General features: G+C 36.5%; 1 protein-coding gene across 5 annotated transcripts in view; it reads left to right on the top strand.

The window, feature by feature from the left end:
- Positions 1 to 17,989, top strand: part of Cfap97 (cilia and flagella associated protein 97) — a 44,950-nt gene extending 26,961 nt beyond the window's left edge. For 4 of the 5 annotated variants that reach the window (XM_012516593.2, XM_023699649.1, XM_023699650.1 and 1 more), the window contains 2 exons: positions 4,554 to 4,704; positions 5,655 to 7,457. In XM_012516593.2, coding sequence (XP_012372047.1) covers positions 4,554 to 4,704; positions 5,655 to 5,782 — 279 coding nt within the window. In that variant the 3' untranslated portion in view covers positions 5,783 to 7,457. Of the gene's footprint in view, positions 1 to 4,553; positions 4,705 to 5,654; positions 7,458 to 17,978 lie in introns of those variants that run through there. The other variant, XR_002817731.1, reaches the window with a different exon arrangement.
- The last annotated feature ends 1,549 nt before the right edge of the window (positions 17,990 to 19,538 follow it).

The raw sequence follows: 19,538 nt of genomic DNA, 5'->3' as shown, positions 1-19,538 counted from the left end.
AATATTATTGTAAAAATAAAACTAATATATGAGAGGATATATATCTTTAAAAAAACTAAATAAAAACAAAACCCTTCTGTTCTTTGTTGGGCTATAACCTTGATAATTTAGTTTTATATAGTCAAAGATGAAAATGTTTAGCAAATCATACCTAGCATTATAAATATTAATTTGTCCAAGTACATTTATCCTAAGTTTATGATATAATATGCGGCTCACATAGCATGATTTTCCTTGTGCTCTGCTTATCATCTGTTATCTCCCTCCATAACATAAAGGTAAGTAACTCAGCATGATTCCAGCCTTTGAAAAATGTGAAGAGCAGTTATCTTGATTTTTTTTTCCCCAAGTTTTGAACACTTGTTATTTTTTAAGAAGGTCTCCTTATACAAGGTCTTTGCTTTTATCACTTTGAAAACATTAAGGCTCATAGTTGGAGAAATTGGTGGCAGTATTTGTTCATTCATTTGCTTAAATCTTTCTGCATCAGAAGATGAGCAGGATTCAAGCTAGGTTAATTTTCTCTACAAAAGGAATTATGCTTGATACATTGTGCCAATTTGAGCAGTCTAGAAGTTTAACTTAGCATATACATGGTAGAGTGTAGAGGACTGCTCTTAGTGCTCTGTGATGTTCCTTTTGTCAGCTTGAGGACTGCATTAGTTTAAGAGACTCAGCAGGGGCTCAGGGTCCTCACTTTGTAAACATCCTGCGCCTGTGCAAGAGGAGGGCGAGGGCATGGAGATGGTGTGAGTGCCGCACCCGGCTGGGTTTGGTAGCCTGCTTACACTATAAGGGAGGCTTGTTCTCCCCCTTTTTTGCTCTTGCTGTTTTTGCTGCCTTCTGCTGCCCCTCTTTCATGCCACCCTGCTTTGGAACCCTCTTGAATATGGACTTAAACCTCCACAAACTGAGCTAAATACACCTTTCTTCCTTCAAATGTAGATGTTGAGTATTTTCTCTCAGCAACAAGAGAAAAGTAAGAAATTAGATATAAAAAAGTATTTGGGCAGGTATCTAAAAGTTTATTTCATTTATCATTATTTGATTTTGTGAGATCTTAGTATGTAGTTCAGTCTAGCTTTGGACTTGAGGCGGTCTTTCTCCCTCAACCTTCTGAATGCTGGTATTACTATAATCACCAACCTGTTCTCTAGAGCTCTTGAACTTATTCATATCTTACAATTGGAACTACTTTGTACCTTGTTTTATCGAAATTTGCTTAAAAGGTAGATCTTAAGTGTTTTGCACACAAAAAATGGCTGTGACATGACATAGATGTTGACTAGCTTGGTGTTATTTGTCAATCATATCGACAAATGTGTGTGTATATCAGACATATAGAGGATAAACACCAAGTGGTTTACCTTAAATATATATATATATATATATATATAATCTCAAAACTACAATTTCCCCAGAAGTAAGTTGGACAACTATTTTGGGTGAATGTCAATTATGACATCCTATTGAATTATTCAGCATATTTTTGCTCTTCCTTTCCATTTTTTAGCATGATTGACAAATGAGATCGTATATTTAAGATGTACAACATGTTAAGAAACATATACATTGTGAACTAATTAACATCTATTATCTTGTAGACTTATAGCAATTCTTAATTTCATCTTCTTAGTAACATTTTATAATAGCCCAGTAAAAATACTCTTGAACAGAAAGAATAATGTGATCATCTCACTCCCAGAGACAGATTGAAAGTTATATTGGTACCCTGTTGGTTCACACATTTAATTATTTCCAAAATTCTGATCACAACTGAATGGGATGAAAACTGAATCAAATTCAGTGGTTGAAGTTTAATGTTGCCTTATGGGGAAATTTGGATTGGTTCTGCTCCAATTCAGTTTGCTACCAGAATTGCGGAAAGAATCAAGTTTGTGAACCAGTGTACCACGGTACAGGAACACAATTCTAGTTGATTTCCCAGTATCTCTCTATATAAATGCATTTTTAATAAAAAAAAAAAAAGGACAGCGTGATGTGTATTGTTTCATAACCTGCTGTTTTACTTAAGGGAGTATAAGGACAATTTTTGAAATTATTAGAATCTGAGCTGACTGCCAGTTCTAAAATTTTATACAGCATAAATTAGAATATAAGTAACCATTCTTACATTTTCTCAATTCATTACATATTGTCTGCAATTAGCTGTGTAAAAGTTTGTAAGAATAAAAGAAATGTATAAATACAGTCCTGTCTTATAATCTGTAGCTTTGCCAGGAGGATAAAATTATTGTGTGTCACACAACTAGAAAAAAAAAAAAAGCAACAGTAATACTAGTATTAATATTTAATAAGTTCTTACTAGATGTCAGACAATGTTATAAGCATTTAATATATGTTATTTGCTTATTAAAAACCTGACTCTGAGGCTATTTCTTTTTTTTTTTTTTAAGGCCACAACATCTTATTTATTTATTTATTTATGTATGTATGTATTTTGTGTGTGTGTGGCCAGTTCAGCCCACCAGGGGGCGGGGCTGGCTGGCATGTGGTGCTGGGGATTGAACCGCAGTCCCTGTGCTTTGCTTAGCTTAGTTTGTTCTAAGTAGGTGCTTTAGACCACTGAGCCATCTCACCAGCCCTCTGAGGCTATTTCATTGCTAATACTTTATCAAGTATTTGACTCTGGCAGAACCTGGATATAAACTCTGATCTTTCTTTTGATTATAGTAATTACACATATTTATAGTTTGACAAAGGGGTATATAGAAGTTAGTACATGTATTCAGTCTCTAAAGATTAAATCAGGATATCTAGCATTTCTGTTGCCTTGAACATTTATCATTGTATTATTTTGGGAAACTTGAAACTCCTTTCCTTCAGGTTTTTTGGTTTTGTTTTTGTTTTTTTGGTGGAACCAAGGATTGAACTCAGGCCCTTGTACTTGCAAGGCTAGTGCTTATTCAACTGAGTTATCTCGCCAGCCCCTTTTTCCTGAAGTTTTATAAAAGACAATCATTCTATTGTGCTGTCCAGAAGTAGGGCATACTCCTTGTACCCAGACAGACACATGGTATAGCTCCAAATGATTTTTGTAGTTGAGTTGAATCATTTTTATTTCCCCAAAGTTACTGTATAATTGATATATCAGACTACAAAACAGTTTTACTTTGTGTTTTATTGACAAATTTCAAAATTGATTTTGATTATATTTCTTTATACTGTGTTTTCACCTGATGAATAAGCATTGTAGTTTTCTTAAAATTAAAAAATAAGGCACATCTGGCCAGATAAACTTAGAAAATCATGAGTTTGATAAAAATAGTGTCATTTCTACTAGACCCCACCAACCCAAAAAAAAGTAGATGTCTGAAAAGTGCAGTAAGTAGAAATAGACTAAATCAGAGAGAGTACTATTACTTTGCCCAGTAAAACACGGTGAAGCTGTGATACTGTACCTAGGAAATTTCTTCCACAGTTGAAAACTACAGGTAGGAGATGATCGTCTTAGGAGTTCTTACCACCTACATTATGCAGCATCCTTTTCTACAGAAAGAGAAAAATAAGACCATAGACTACAATCAGCGGAACTATGTTCAAAAGTAATGCTTCAGTTCAGCAAAGAAGCACTAACTCCAGTTGGGTAAAACTTCTTTAAGGAGCAGACTCTGTTCTAGCATTTGAAGGGTAGAAACTGAGAAAGGATTCTTTATATGAAAGGAAACCAGGTTGACAGTAATGGTTTCTCAGTTGGTTTGTCTACTTCATGTGTTCTGCACCTACGTTATTTGTCTCTGAGTCTGAGTTTATTTCTAAAATTTTCTCTCATCTAAACAGATCTTCTCCAGAGTATGTTGGCTTGTTCTGCCACAATGTATCTCTTCTTTGGACTTGGTCAGAAATAGTGGTAGTGCTGATACCAGCGCTTCAGAATAGAAAGGCAGGAGGTGAGAACAAAAGACCCAAGTTGAGACAGATTGGGAAATGGCAGTGCCGATGACTCATGACATCGTGAATATCCTAAATACTACTTTCATACACTTTAAAAGGCTTACATTAGTGAATTTTAAGTGTATGGAAGAAAAAAAAGATGATATAGAAAAAAGTTGTCCTGTGGGCTAACTTGCAGTTTACCTATGTTTGTGGTCATTTCAAAGCTTTAATACTGGATTCTTAACATTGTAACTATTTTGTCATTTCTATGAAAATATCTGGTTTACTGATTTTCAACTTCTAAGACCTTTCCCTAAGATTGGAACCTGAGGCCAGGGAGATAGACCAGCAGCACCAGCGCCTGCCTGTCAAATGCAAGGTCCTGAATTTGAGTCCTGGTACAAAAAGCCCCCAAAACATTAGAACCTGATGTCAAAGAGGATATACTCATGAGTTGTTGAATTATGGTTTGTCTATAAAATAGCAAAATTCTTTTAATTTTTCTCTTAAGTATTTTGTTTAAATATTTCACATAGTTTATCAAGAGTAACTTAAAATCTTTTCTACCTTAGTGAATTTCAGGTGCTAGAAAATACTGCCTTTTAATGACCTATTGCTGTTTATCTCACATTGACTTTCAAATTGTTTTAATGAAGGCTTTATTAAAAAGGCTTGAAGCTGTGAAGCCCACAGTTGGTATGAAACGCTCAGAACAGCTGATGGATTATCACCGCAATATGGGTTATCTCAACCCAGCACCTTCTTCCAGAAGAGTAAGATCTATGCTTGGCCAGTACAGCCAATTAAGTAAGCATATTCAAAACTATTTGTACCTGTTGATATCTTGTATTCTTTTTTTTTTTTTTTTTAATGTAGACTGTGGTTTGTGGTATGAGTTCTAAATGTTAACTTCAGGAATTCATCTATTTGTCCGTCTGTCCGTCCGTCTGTCTGTCTGTCTGTCTGTCTATCTATCTGGTGCAGGGTCTTACTACTCAGCTCAGATTCCTAGTGATCTTCCTATCTCTCAGTCTCTCCAGCGCTGGGATTACAGGTGTGTACCACCATGCCCACTTTCATCTACCACTGAGCTACATACATCCCAGGCTCTTTTTTACTTTTCTTTGTTAATGGTTTTTGTTGGGGGAGGTAGTATCTTACTGAGTTGCCCAGGCTGGCCCCAAATTTGAGATCCTCCTGCCTCAGCCTCCTAAGTAGCTGGGTTTACAGGCCAGACATTTTCCTTTACTTGAAGTTTATGCTATTACTCCACATTTGCATTCTAAACTATATATGTTTATCTATCTTATCTGATGCCATAGTAAAAAGAGCTGAAACTGCTTACAATGCCACACCTTCTTAGTGCAGGTGAGTCTTACACACTCAAATGACTGGTAATTGCATCAGTTCATTTTACAAATACTGCTTTTTTAAATAGAGTGACTAAAATAGGATCTTGTTCCAGTGACCCATATTTAATATTGTGCCTTGAATATAATAAATTATTTGTTAAATAATACATAAATGTTATACATAATGGTTTTCTTTTTTCACTTCAGTTATTTGAGCAGCTTTTAGGTGCTGCATCTCTTAAACATTCTAGTGTATTTCTGGTTTGAGAATTGCTGCGTAGGCCATTGGGCATGTGTGAGATGATGACGGTAACCTAGGTGACCTAGGTGAGGAGGCTGACCAAATGATGATTCATGGTTTCGTTTCAGTAATTCAGTGCTCCCTTCTTCTCTCTGTGTTTTTAGGAGGAGCTTCCAGGACATCCAGTGCTACCAGTGGCCTCAGCTGTAAGACTGAGCCATCAGGTTTTGACACATCTAACAGCCTGTCGCTGAGACCTAAACCTCCTAATGTCCGTGCTGCTTGGTTATAAAGCCTTTTTCTTTTTACTGTAAATATTTTTGATCCAATTTTTATTGATGTGATTTTGTATATTACCACAATTCAGTGTAAACATCTGTAATTTTTTTAGCAGTACAAAATATACAATAGTGAGTTGTAATTGATTGTTACTCAGTGCTAAATTGTCAAAACGACAATTTAATGTAAAGTCAGTGTTTCCTATGAGAATGTATTTATATGAGATATATATGTATTTATTAGAGAAATGGTATCATAGTGTGCATGTGTATTTTCTCAATGTAGAAATGGAGTAGTCATGCTAACAAAGCAGTAGTAATATCATAGTATGTTGCACCCAAGGTGTCCACTATATAGTTCTCATTTTCTATTTTCATTTTTTGTAGGCTTTAAGCCTTGAGCTTATCTCTTGAATTTGATCAACTTTGTTTTCTATTTGCTTTAGGATTTATATGGAATGAGTCATAACCTGATAGTGAAAATTATACTTTATTTTTATGAAACAAGCTTTGAAATGTTTTTTGTCGCTAGAGTTAATTCAGGTTTGGTAAGCAGAGAGAAGCTTTTCCTTAGAATTCACCAGGAGTATCGAATACTTCTATGTAAGGCCATTCAGTTAGGTCTTAAAATTTTGATTAGCTATTTCAAACTGTGAATAGTAGAAAATTCAACTTAGAAATTCCTATTTTAATGATACAGAGAAAGCAGGTGGGCTTTAGAACTATAATCTACAGCCTTGTGACTAGTGTGTCTGTACATCAGATCAATTGTACAGTAAGCAGAACAGGTATTTGTTCAACCAGCAAAATAGCATCACCAGTGTAGAGGGCCAAGAAGCAGATCCCAAGATGTATCAGAACAGTGTTTTATGTGATTCTGTTAGTGTATTGTGCTATGATTTAGTATTGTATTGAGAGATGATTTAAAATAAAGCTTTAGAAATTCTAAGAACCCATTAAGGTTCTGAAAAATAAAATACAATATGAACAATCAGAGAAAGGTCATACCTGCTTTAAATATCAGCTAGTTTTCTGGCTTGATTTTGATATATTTAGTGGAATGTTGGGAGTAGCATTTTTGCCAATTTTACAGTTAAAGGACTGGTAATCTGGATGAAGTTGTTAATGGCAGATAGAATATAATATCATGGATTTTTCAAAATTACAATATTTTTCTGCCAGTTGATATCCTCTTATTTCATACAGTGATGTATGGTCCTTTATAGGCATCACTGTTTTTCATTACTGGACTTTTCAGTACATCCTTAGAATATATAGGAAAGTTTTTATATATGACAAATCTTTTGTTTTTAATACTAATTTTCCACAGTAAGAGCTGTTTGCTACATCTCCTTTTTCTTAACATATTTAACAGAATGGCAAAATACATTTTTCTAAACATCAACTTACAATTTATTGGCCTGAGTACTTACAGATTTTGTGTAGGATAAGACACATAAAGCATGGGGGGAAAGGGGTTAAATTCCTGAAAACACAACCTGGCCAGGAGACTCTTCTGCTGTTTTCCTTGGGCTGTAACATTGTTCTATGTTATTTGATACTTTGTTTTAGAGAATAAATTCTTATACTTGTTTTATGTAAAAGCTGAACAAAGGTTTTCTTTGTGTAGTGGACTTTTAATGTTTATGTAACAGTTTTTCTTTAAAGAGATAAAATGCTGAATTTAAAATTTGCCCAATAGTGAGTCAGTTTTTAAAAATAGATTTTTATTTGAGGGGGCATAATGTATATATATGCACACACAGAATCTTTATATAGCATTAGTCAAGTACATCTTACGTAATCTCTGCTGCCAGGTATCAGAATACAGCTATTTCATAGCTATTCTTTGATTTTTAGATACCAATTTAATGCCTTCAATTTTTACATCTTTAGAAGGGGAAGTTTTGTCTTAAGTATTACTAATAACAGCAATTCAATTTCAAGTAAAAGTTGGGGAGAACAATGGTCTTTTTTAAACAAAATGTATAATTTTAATGTTATAGTTGCTTAAAATATAAGAAGGTTATAGGCAGTAGAAATGTAGTGTTCTCTGACACTAAGTCGAGGTATTTAAAAATTGTTATGGTTCAAGTTACATTTTTGATGGAGGAATCATAAGTATACTCATTACTGTCATCATTATCTAGAGCATGAGAAAGTGAAGGGTAATCTAGCTTTATATTTGATTAATTTGGAGCTAATATACATACCTTGAAGATTTATATCTGTAACTAGAAAATATGCAATTCAAGGCCTAGTTTTAGGCCATAGTCTTACTAAAAATTATTTTCATCTCTGTCAAATATTGAATTAATGTTGCCTCCTTTTAGGATTCTGTGAAGAATTTTTAAACTTTTAAAATTATTTTTTAAAGGGTAGCTGTTATCTCATTTTTCCCCTACTTGCTTTTGGATCTCCATGAAAGCTGCTTTCTTAGCTGCTACTCCAAATAAAGTTTTCTGGCTTGCTTATAAGTATAGTATAGTGGAGTTATTTTCAGTGCATTAACTCAAGGGTCCAAAGTGGTGTCTGAAAAAGAAAAAAAAAAATGGTGTCCAGACAACTTTAAGAAGGTGATTGTGATAGGTAGGATTGTGTGCCTCTCATCTTTGGATTCAAACTCAGCAGATGTGAAAAGTATTAAGACTGATGTAAATAAAGTAAAAGGTGTGAGTTTATCATATTATTTAAATTTCTAAACTGTTTACTGTGTGAAATGCCAAAGTCTGCACCTATAAATGATTGTGTGTCATCTTAGAAAATGTGCTTAATGCTGATGGTTACTTGGATTACAGTGAATAAGGTTAGTACAATACTTATAAAGTGACATCTTTTTACAGTTTCCTAGTCTATCGTAATGTATTTTAGGCATGAAGGAACTGACTTGGCCTAGGGGAGAAAGAAATAAAACAAAGGTAACTGATTTTTGATACCATGTCTTTCTCTAAAATCTATTATCTTGTTTCTCTTTTTAAAATCAGAATAATAACCTCAATGTATCTCTTAAAACTAAGACTTAAGATGAAGTTGGGAGGAGGTTAGAGGCTGTTTATATTTTTGAAAGCATGATAGTGGAAATGAATTTGCTTAAAATGATAATCCTGCTCAGCATTTCTTTAAAATACTACCATATTCATTCTGTAAAATTGTTATGGTGCTACAGTAAAATAGATATTCTTTCAAAGCCTGAAGGAATGTTTTTTTAAAAAGTAGCTGTGTATGTGATGTTATTTCTATGCTATATAATGTGAGTAATAAATGTTCTTTTTAAAACTTGGTTCTAAAACATAGGTTTAGCAGGCTTTTGTTGGTTTTGTTGTTTTAGTGAGGGTTAAATAGAAGTAATGCCACTGGAATAAGTCACTGAATAGTTCTCAACTACAAAGTTAAAAGATTCTTCCAGCAGACAGGGTTGTATTATGGAAGAAATTTTTGAGTTTTTAAATCCTGGTAATGTTTTTAAAAACCACTTAGAGATATTTCTGAAAACAGTATGATAAGACTGTTAATTTCAATGCCTCTATTTCAAAATCCATTTGGTACATTCAGTAGTTGCACTGTGTACTCTAGATGATGATTTAAAGTTTTAAATAAAACTTATGTAACCTGTCATTATTACACTATAATCAGATTTTTTTTTACATGAATCTGATTTCACATCCAGTATTTTAAGATGGTAAAAGAACTTGGACAGTCACCAGAAAAAAATTAAAAGTTACAGTTCTAAATTCTTAAAGGATGATATTACAATGATAAAACCCATATATTTATTTCACTAATTTCAGAATTAGAGCTCATCTCCAAGTTTGGAATATGTCATTTATTTTTTTTTAAGTTTTATTTAGTTTATTTAATTTAATTTTGAATAGTAAAAACAAATAGCAGAAACAAAGACAGAAACAGTAACATATAGCAATACATATGTTACAGATTTTCAAAACAAGAATAGCTAATTAACAGTGGTGTTACATTACTATTTTTATTGTCAGATCTGTTGCTCAGGTTAACAGATACAGTTATGCAAAATTGGACACATAATTGAATATTACCACTTGCTTTCAAGAAACCTAATATTTTTTGTCCTTACTTTTTTAAGAAATTATTTTAATGAGTATAATAATAATTGATAAGACATTAGAAATGGTACACATTTAGAAGACCAAGTGTGGTTTTTGTATTACACATTACTGTCCTTGATGTAGTTGCTTAGATTGCAAATATCAGCATATAGAGTTAGTCAAGGTGAAAAGTCTACACATGAACTACTATTTTCAAAAAACTAATGGAAATTATTAGTACAATCATCTCAGCCATCCTGTATATATACTTGCATGTTTCCCCACTTCCTTTTTCCTTATTTTTTCTAATTTCTTTCATCTTCATTGTTTAATCTTTAAGTTTATTTTCTATTTTACTGTATTGTCATTCATTTTTCTTAATATTCTGAGAATGTTTGTTTCATGTAAAGAATACCGAGAATTAAGTAAGTACAGTATCTCTCTTCAGTTACCTGTGCTATGTAGAAAAATAGATAGTAACTATAACTTTTTTTTTTTCATCCTGCCTCAAGTTTATTTGACAAAGAGCACAGAAGGACACCAGCCCCCAGATGGCATCCCAGGTCACAGGATTGGTCACACCAGTCCTTCTGTTTTTACATCAGCAGATAAGAGGCTTTTACTGTGGAGCCTTCACAAGGGCCTGGGCACCTTTAGGGGCCTGGATACATTTGGGAGCCTAGGCTGGAACAGAAGCTGGAGCCTGGGCCTTTGGCTGGCAAGGACTGAAACCCTTGGCAATGTGGGCACAGATACGTTTCCCAAGCTTGGGGTGGGCAATATGGGCAAGTCAAGCAAGCCTGCAGTATATATCCTTTGGAATGATCTTGGTCTTGACCTCCTTGGGCTTGACGAGGAGGTGCCTCGGTATGTGCTCTCATGGCCTTGGCATTGTTTGCTTGCATCTTCTTGAAGCCCTTCTTGTTGTGCCTCTTGGCAAAATGCATGTTCCTAAGGATCTGCCCCCTTCAGAGGTTCGTATCTTTGTGACCAAGGTTTCTTGATGCCATTTCTGTGCCATTTTCAGGACTGGTTGTGCATGGTGTGGTGCTTATACTTGGCCATAACTACCTGTAAACTATGGCTGTGTAACTCTATTAACTCAAGATTTCATTTTAAATTACAGTTTTGGTAATGTGAGAGAGGTTTTTTTTTAGGTAAATGCATACAAGAGAGAGACATTTCATACGTTTTGAGGTTTTTTTCAACCGCTTATCAAAGAAGAGTATAAAACCTAAATGTAAATCTATAACTCAGTAGTTACCACAAAACAGATACCTGAGTCACCGCTATCCAGACCCAAAGTTGGAATACTGTCAGAATTCCCAATGTCCTGTAGGGCCTCTTTCCAGACTTTTCAACCCTTCACCTGCAAAATGTCAAGTACTCTAATACTAGTTTTGCTTGCTTCTGAGCTTCATATAAAGCAAACTATATTCTTTTGTGTGTTATGGTTTTGGTCCACATATTTGTGGGAGTCTTCCATGTTGTTGTGTGTAAGTAACTGTGATTCATTTTTATATCTACTGTGTGGTGGTTAGATAATATGGAGTGCCTCCAGGTAAATTTAGGCTAATATGTCTATTGTGACTTTAATTGCCTATTCTAATTACACTTTATTTTATTGGCTGTGAAAGGTAGTCATTTGTGAAGTGAAGTTTCTTGCCAATTTTTGTTTGGGAGAATTTTTTTTTTCTTGATTTATAGAAGTAGTTATATGTTTGGATTCAGTACAGTCCCTGTATGAGTTATATATTTTTGGTCATTCTTGCTTTTCTTTTCACTATAAATGATATTTCTTGATTTAAAAAGTGTCGCATAGCCTTTTCCTAGTGGTTACTACTTTTTTAATGTTGAATTTTATAAAATATCCCTTTAATAGTGGCACAGCTTTATATTTATTAAAGGTAGGGAAAAAAAACAGGCCCTGCAAGAATGAGTTTGGGCCAAGTAAAGATAGGAAAGAAGTGAGGGGAAAAAAATTAAAAATATACCCTAGATTAGAGCATAGGGTAGGCCACTATGAAGAGATGCAATAGCAAATGCTTAATGGCGAATAGTCCTCCTGTTTTCCACACTGGTGTCATGTCCAGCCCATTCTATCAAAAACCTTCTTGGGTTCTCATGAGAAGTCCACATGCAGGGCTTTGAAAGTGGTTCTGTACATGTCTTAACACCAGTTTTAGCCACACCATATCTTCCTGCTTCACCCCCCCCTTAAGAAACGGTATCCCCATAATTTTTATGGGGTCCTGAGGGAGAAGAGGTCTCTGTCTTCATGAAGCTACTTCCTGCTGGAAGGGGCAGCAGACCCTACCTACTGGAGGTTATGTGCTCTCCCAACTACTGTAGGGTGTTGTGGCTCGGTGGCTGGGTTGAAGACAAACTCTGTACTGGGAGCTGCATTAGAGTCTTGCTTCTTGAAGAGAAACCTCAGGTCCTTTTTTTTTTTTTTGGCAGAACCGGGGGTTGAACTCAGGCTCTTGCACTTGCCAGGGAAGTGCTTATTCCACTGAGCCATCTCCCCGGCCCCCAACCTCAGGTCTTTTAGAGGTTTGTGGGAGTAGCTTTTTTCTTCTAAGCTGTACTTTTTTAGACAGTACAAGAGAGGCTGGCTTTATTTTTTTTTTTTTACTGATCAGAGATATGGCCTAGCAGCAAGGTCAGTGGAATTTGAGTTGCTGTTCGTGCTGTTTCCTGTGGCTCATCTTAGAGTAGTCAGTTGAGTTAAGCTTTACTGGCTGTTTTTTTTTCAGGCCACCAAATGTATGTCTAAGTTACTCACTGCTCTTGGCTGGCTAAGCCATGTGTTTAATAGGCTTTGGGGTGCTAGAGTCTCCCTCTAAAGGTGATTTCTAGATTCTGTCTCAAAGAATTGAACAAAGTAAAATATAAGTGATGGCAAAATTTTATACTTATTAAAGCTAGGAGCAAATATGCTCAGCAGAATGAGTTTGGGTCAAGTAAAAGTAGGATAAAGTGAGAAAAGAGGTAGGGTGAGCTACCATGAAGAGACACAATAGCTCTCCTCTTACTGTGTAGAAGTTGTACCTTTCATACTTATTCTGTTTATCTGGCACTTGGTCTCGCCTTCACTAATTCTATTACTTTATTTTCTTCCAGGTTCACTCTTCTGATTTAGTTTGCTATTGTTCTTCTAAACTTGAAGTAGATGTCTTAATTACTGATTTTTGAACTTCTTTTCTAATAGATGCATTGAAGGCTACATATTTCTTGTAAGCATAGCTTCAAGTTTTGATAGTGTGATTTTTGTTCTCATTAAGTTAAAAAATACTTTCCTTTTCCATGTGGTACTCATTTTTAACCTTGAGCTCTTTAGAATACATGTTAATGGGATGATTTAGTTATATTGTTGATTTAAATGAAAATTAAAGAAAAAAACTTGAAGCTCTCCATCACGCCAGCCAGCTACAGTTCATGAGTCAAATCCAGCAACCTACTGTGTTTTGTACAACTTGTGTGATAGTTTGGATGGACAGTGTCCTCCAAAGACCATGTAGTCAGTGCTTGCTCCCCAGCATGAGAGGTTTGGGGAGTAGTGAAATCTTTAGGAGGTGAGGTGGAGTGGGATATTTTCAGTAATTGGGATATGCCCACCCAGGAGATATTGGGACCCTGTGCTTTCTTCTGAGCACCTTTGCTCTGCCATACTCTTGTCATTATGCACTGCCTGCCTCTCCACAGGCCCCACAGCACTAGGTCCAACTTACCATGGACTGACACCTCCAAAAGTGTGATCCAGGATAAATCAATAAATCTTTTTGAGTTTTCTCAGGCATTCTGTTACATTAACAAAAATTTGGCTGACACAGCCTGGGAACTAAGTGGCTCTTTTTTTAAAAATTTTTTTTTTTTTAAATTTTATGTATTTGGTATAGGATCTCACTACACAGCTTGGACTTGTGTGATTGTCATGTTTCGGCCTCCCCAGCACTGGGATTACAGACATGTGCCACCATGCCTGGTCTTGGTGGTCTGCTCAGCACAGCCCCGGGGGCAGGGCCAGTGCAGCATGTGAGGCCAGAGATTGAACCCGGGTCCTTGCACTTGCCTAGGCAGGCACTTAGACTGCTGAGCTATCTCTGTGCCCCCAAGAATGGATTTTGTATTTTTAGATTTTTTAAAATTAAAGAATAATAAGTATTTTGGGGACATTTATTTTTAATTGATAAGAAAATACATAAAATGTACATATTAATGGAGTACCATGTAATGTTTTGATACATGCATATGTTGTATAATGTATAGACAGGGTAAACATCTGTCTCATTGTCGTTTTGACTCACATTTTCCTTATGATTAGTAATGTTGGCAGCTGGCCCATTAGCTCAGTTGCTTCAGTGCCTACTTGAACAGAGCACTTATTAGCTTCAGGATGCTGTGGTTTGATGCATTCTGAGGTAAAAAAAAAAAAAAGAAAAGAAAAAGTAATGTTGATCATTTTTAAATACACCTGGTGACCATTTTTAAGTCACCCTTTAATAAATGTCCGGTGAGTGTTGAACCTGGGGCCTTTTGCATCCTAGACAGATATTTCTACCACTGAGCTGTTCCTCTAGCCTACTATTGAGTTTTCCTTTTTTTTTTTTTTTCTTGGTAATATATATCATTACCCCTTTGTCAGATACGTGGTTTGCAAATATTTTCTCCCATTCTGTGCATTATATCTTCACTCTGATTGTGTCTAGTCATGTAATCATTTTGTGATATGTGAGAATTATGTTGACATACACATTTTAATGTCCATAGTAAAATTTTATGGTACATGCCCATATTCATTGCTCGTCTTGTGTAGAGCTGTTTATGCAGTATGACAGCTTTATGGTTGTGTCAAAGACCATCTGTTCAGCAGACCATAAAAAAACATTGTTGATTTCTGTTCTGGTTGGTAGTTTCTTCCTTCCAGAGTTGCCTTTGTTTCTGGCTGGCAACAGAGGTGCTTGAAATCTCATGTTACCTTTACCCAGTAAGATTTGAGATGATCTTTTAGTTGATCATCAATCATTTAGTTGATCATTGATTGATTGCAACAGCCAAGCTGTGTCTAGTCTCATTGTTTGGGACCCCAGCCTCACAACAGGCTTACTGGGGCTCCCTTCCTCAGCAGGCCTGGATGCTAGTCTTTGCCTTCTTCTCCAGGGGCTTTCAAAATCTTTGGGTTCCTTAGTTATCTCAGCTGCCTTTTCACAGTTAGCAGATGTCCATTGGAAGGAATATTGGTCCTAAGACACCAGACTTGTTCTCTGGGGTTTTTTCTCCCAAAAATCATGGCCTATAATTTTCTGTGCCTCATAAGCTCCTCAGTGCCTTCAAGCAGATTTTTATCTTAGGTAGTTTGAACCCCATTTATATTTTCTGAGAGAGTGTTCACTGAAATTACCAACCCCACTATGGAAATCATAGAAAAATTATATTGGGATTTGAAAGATAATATTTAGGTTTTACAGTAAAACTCTGCCTCTCAGTTGTATTAGCCTTGAATCTCAGGCTATCTCTGTAGCTGTCAGATGAAGCAGCTTTATTTTTCTCTTTTCTCCTGAATCCCCACCAGAGTTGGAAATGATGATTAGTATGCTTTTTTTCCCCCTTAGTTCTACCAATGGCAGTAGTCCTGGTCACTTCCCTCTTTCTTCTTCTTTTAAACCCACATTAAGCCTCACAGAGTATTCTCTTCTCCATGGTGAAGCTGCTTTCCCCATTCTCCCTCCCTCTATTGCCAAAGTGTTAAAATTGAAGTTGGACCATATCACTCTTAAAAATGTCAGTGGCTCTCTGTAGCTCACTATAAAATAGTACTATTTCTGAGGGACATCCCATCACTTTCTTTGTACACTGGTCCTTCTATCTGTGCTGCCCTTCCACCTATATCTAACTTGGTACATTTGCCTTTCCCGAAGCCTCAGGGATACCCCAATCCCCCTTGGATATCTCTGTATTGCCTGTAACATACAGCAAACCTGTTGATTTTTATTATCTCCATCCCTCTGATACAGGGCTTACTATATTCTATGAATTCCTGACTACGTTGCAAAGGCCTCTTCTCTCTAGACTTTTTACTGGCCTGGGCTGGGTCAGCCTCTGCATGCAGTGGCCAATTTGCTACTTTGTTCAGTACTAGTGTTTGGCAAATGTGTATGAGATGAGTGCTCTTTCTGCTTCCCTCCTCACCCTGCTCTGTAACCTCTCAAAACTCAGAGTTAGTGGCAGACTCAAGTCAGCCCATGTCACTAATGACTCTATATGCAAAACCACAGGATCTTTTCTTCTTGTCTTTGCATTCTTTTTTGACCTTTATTACATATTTAACAGTAGCAGCTGTCTTTGAAATAATACTGTGCTTTGATGATGCACAGATTGCCTACATTTTCTGGGTTTTGCTTCTGATGACTTCTACTGGTGTCTGTGTTTTGGACCTTATTTTTCACTCTTAAGACTTCGAACTATCTGTTGTTTTTACCTCATTTTACTGATTCTTAATATATGCTTGCCAAAATGTTAGGGAAGTTTCTAAATTTCTGTCTCTAGTTTTCTGTTCTTTATATAGTTCTTAACTTTTAGGATTCCTTATGTATGTTTTTGTGTTAAAGTAATTTTACAACAAATTGGATCAGGGTAACTTTTCTCAAACATGAATTCATAGAACCATGGCATTTTAAAAATTGTATCTTGTGTGCACTTCAAAATACAACACACTTCTCATTTTGACTGCTGTTAAGGGTCAGATGTAGAATGTACCCCTGAAGTGTCTTGTGTTCAGAGGTGTGGCTCTTGGAAGGTGACTGGCTCATGGATGTGCTTTACTCTTTACTGTTAGGATCGTGTACTGTTAGGAGACGGGTCTGTGGAAGGGTGGCTCGCTAGGGGCCGGACCTGGAAGGCTGTGATCTCATCCCTGCCTGCCCATCTCGCTCTGCTTTCTTGAAGACGTGGAATGACTGGCCAGGCTGCCCTTCTGCCATGCCATTTCTGTCTTGGAGCAAAGTCACCACAGGCTGGATCCTCTGAGAACCATGACTCAAAGCCCTCTTAGTTTGCAGATTTTTGTTTTGTTTTGTTTTCCACAGTGGTGGGAAAGCTGAGTGACACAACTGTCATCATTTTCCCTACTGTTGTCACTTATACGGCTTACTAAAATAAACTTTCAACAAGAAGAGGCTGAGGAAGCACTGATTTTGCATTGTGTATCCTAAGGCAATGGGTGTAGGTTAGTGGTAGCATGTGCTAGGGCCTCCATGAGGCCCTAGGTTCAACCCCAGGCACTAAAATAAATAATAGAAGTATACATCATGCATTTTGGTACTGACATCAGACCTTATGTATCAGCTCTGGTCTGTGTTTTTTTTCCCAAATAAAGCAAGACAAGTTCCTTGAGAAGGGAAACTAGCATGCCTAACTAGCATGCCTCTGGATGTGCCACAGTGTTCATTCTGTTGTGAAACCATAGTGTGCCATTCGTTATGTGTGACAAATGACAGCAAAAGATGGGGAAGCCAACTCGTGATAAAATGTTTAAAAATGCTCTAGTATAAAGAGAAAATTTAAATGAATACATAGGACATATAAAAATAAAATATTTTGTGAAACATAGGTAGTCTTACTGCAGTGTTCACAACTAAACGTTTTAATACACTTGACTCATTTATGGTGGTTACAGTCTATAAAGTTAAGGCAAATAATGACTTAGCATATGTTGTCCCACTGCTGAGGAAGATCTAGTTAGGTTCCATGAGCCTTTGGTCACAACATTTTCCCTGTTGAACTCATAATCTTTACTTTTATTTTTATGTCTGTCTCTCTCTCTCTCTCTCTCTCTCTCTCTCTCTCTCTCTCTCTCTCTCTCTCTGTTTCTCTCATTCACTCGCTTGCTTGCTCATACTGGGAATCGAACTTGGGACATTGTGCTTGCCAGGCAAGTGCTAAGCCACTGAGCTGTATATCAGGCCTGTATGTTTTTTATGTAAAGACACTTTCAGAAGGGCTGGCAAGATAGCTCAGTGGACAGAGTGCCTGCTTAGGCAAGTGCAGGGATCAGGTTTGATCCCCGGCACCACATGAGAGCAGGTGTGGCAAACGCCTATAATCCTAGTGCTGAGGAGGATGAAAACGGGAGGATCACTATGAGTCTGAGCTGCATAGTGAGACCCTGTACCAAATACATTTTAAAAGAAAATTAAAGACACTTTAATATATATTATTGGGGCTGGTGAGATGGCTCAGTGGTCTAAAGCACCTACTTAGAACAAGCTTAGCAAAGCACAGGGACCGTGGTTCAATCCCCCAGCACCACATGCCAGCCAGCCCCACCCCCTGGTGGACTGAGCTGGCCACACACACACTAAATAGATAAATAAATATTAAAAAAAATATATATATATATATTATTGATTCATTAACATCGACTTCCAGGAAGCTTTTCTAACATGTATTTTGCGCACAAGAGAGATCTTAGCTTTTTTGATATTAGGAACCTTAGATAGCCCTTAAGTGCTATGCTTGGGGCATCTTAAACAGCAAAATTACCAGAAAAAGTAAACACTGCAAACATTCTCATAGCTAAATCTTGGAAACAGCCCAAATGCCCATCAATTAATGAATGGATTAACAAGATGCGGGACTTTTATACAGTGCAGTGCTACTGAGCTGTACAGGATAAACCTGAGACAGTTCTAGGTAAATGGATGCAGCCTGAATCCATACTCTTTAAGTGAAGTAAATCAGACACAGAAATAGCTCATTTTTTCTCAGGTGTGAGAAACTGAAAGGATAAATAAGGACCAAAATGTATAATAGATATTATAAAATAGGAAGAAAAGTGGGTGGGGAAAGGAAGGGAAAAGGGAAAAAAAAAAAAAGATGGAAACAGCTTTTGTAAATGAGGGAAAGGGTTGAAGGGAGAGGAGGGGGATGGGAAAAAAAGAATCAGGATACTGATACAAATTCCCTAGGATGAATGTGATTGTTTTATATATCTAAAATGTATCAGTAAACTTTTTTTAAAGTCACTTCATAGACTGAAAAGGGCACTTTTAAGACCAAAAGGCAGTGTCGCCTTTTTCAACTTCAGCCAGGAACATGTACATCCTTGTGCAGTCTGGCAGTGGTCACAGATGGGGCGTAAGTAATTGTCAGCACAAAGACCAATTTGCAAATCTGAAGACCATGCATATAAGGACTAAATTACACCTAATTGTGAGTTGATAACATCTCTGATACTCAGTAGTAGCAGCAGGAAAATAAGAAAGAATTCATGGCGTGGTAGACTTTAAAATTTTATTTAAGGACTTGAATGTAAGGCAGCCATAAATTTTTATCATTTACATTATATGACTCAGACTTGTCCAGCAACCACAGTAGGCTGTTCAGGATTTCGCCCACGCTGGAAGACTTGTTTTTCCCTACATATTCTCAAGGTTCCCTGTGCTTGTAGCTACACTTTCCCCCTTATCCATTTTGCATTCCACAAATATTAAACACCTCTGTCTCAGGTACTCAAAGAAAACAGGCCCTTTCAATCCCCAGTTACACCAAAAAAAATCAGGCCTTGTGCTTTTTTTTCCAGACCTTGTGACCTCCTAGCCTTGCACATCATGGGTGATTAATAAATATTGCCTCCAGTTACACTACATACTTTTCAAAGTAAAATAGAACTGAGACAGTCCTCAAGTTAACTGCAATTTCAGCCCAAAGA

The sequence above is a fragment of the Octodon degus genome, unplaced genomic scaffold (assembly GCF_000260255.1).
Source record: "Octodon degus isolate 3935 unplaced genomic scaffold, OctDeg1.0 scaffold00114, whole genome shotgun sequence".
Classification (NCBI taxonomy): Eukaryota; Metazoa; Chordata; class Mammalia; order Rodentia; family Octodontidae; genus Octodon; species Octodon degus.
Note: the sequence above shows the minus strand (reverse complement) of the source record. Positions and strands in the feature narration are given on the sequence as shown.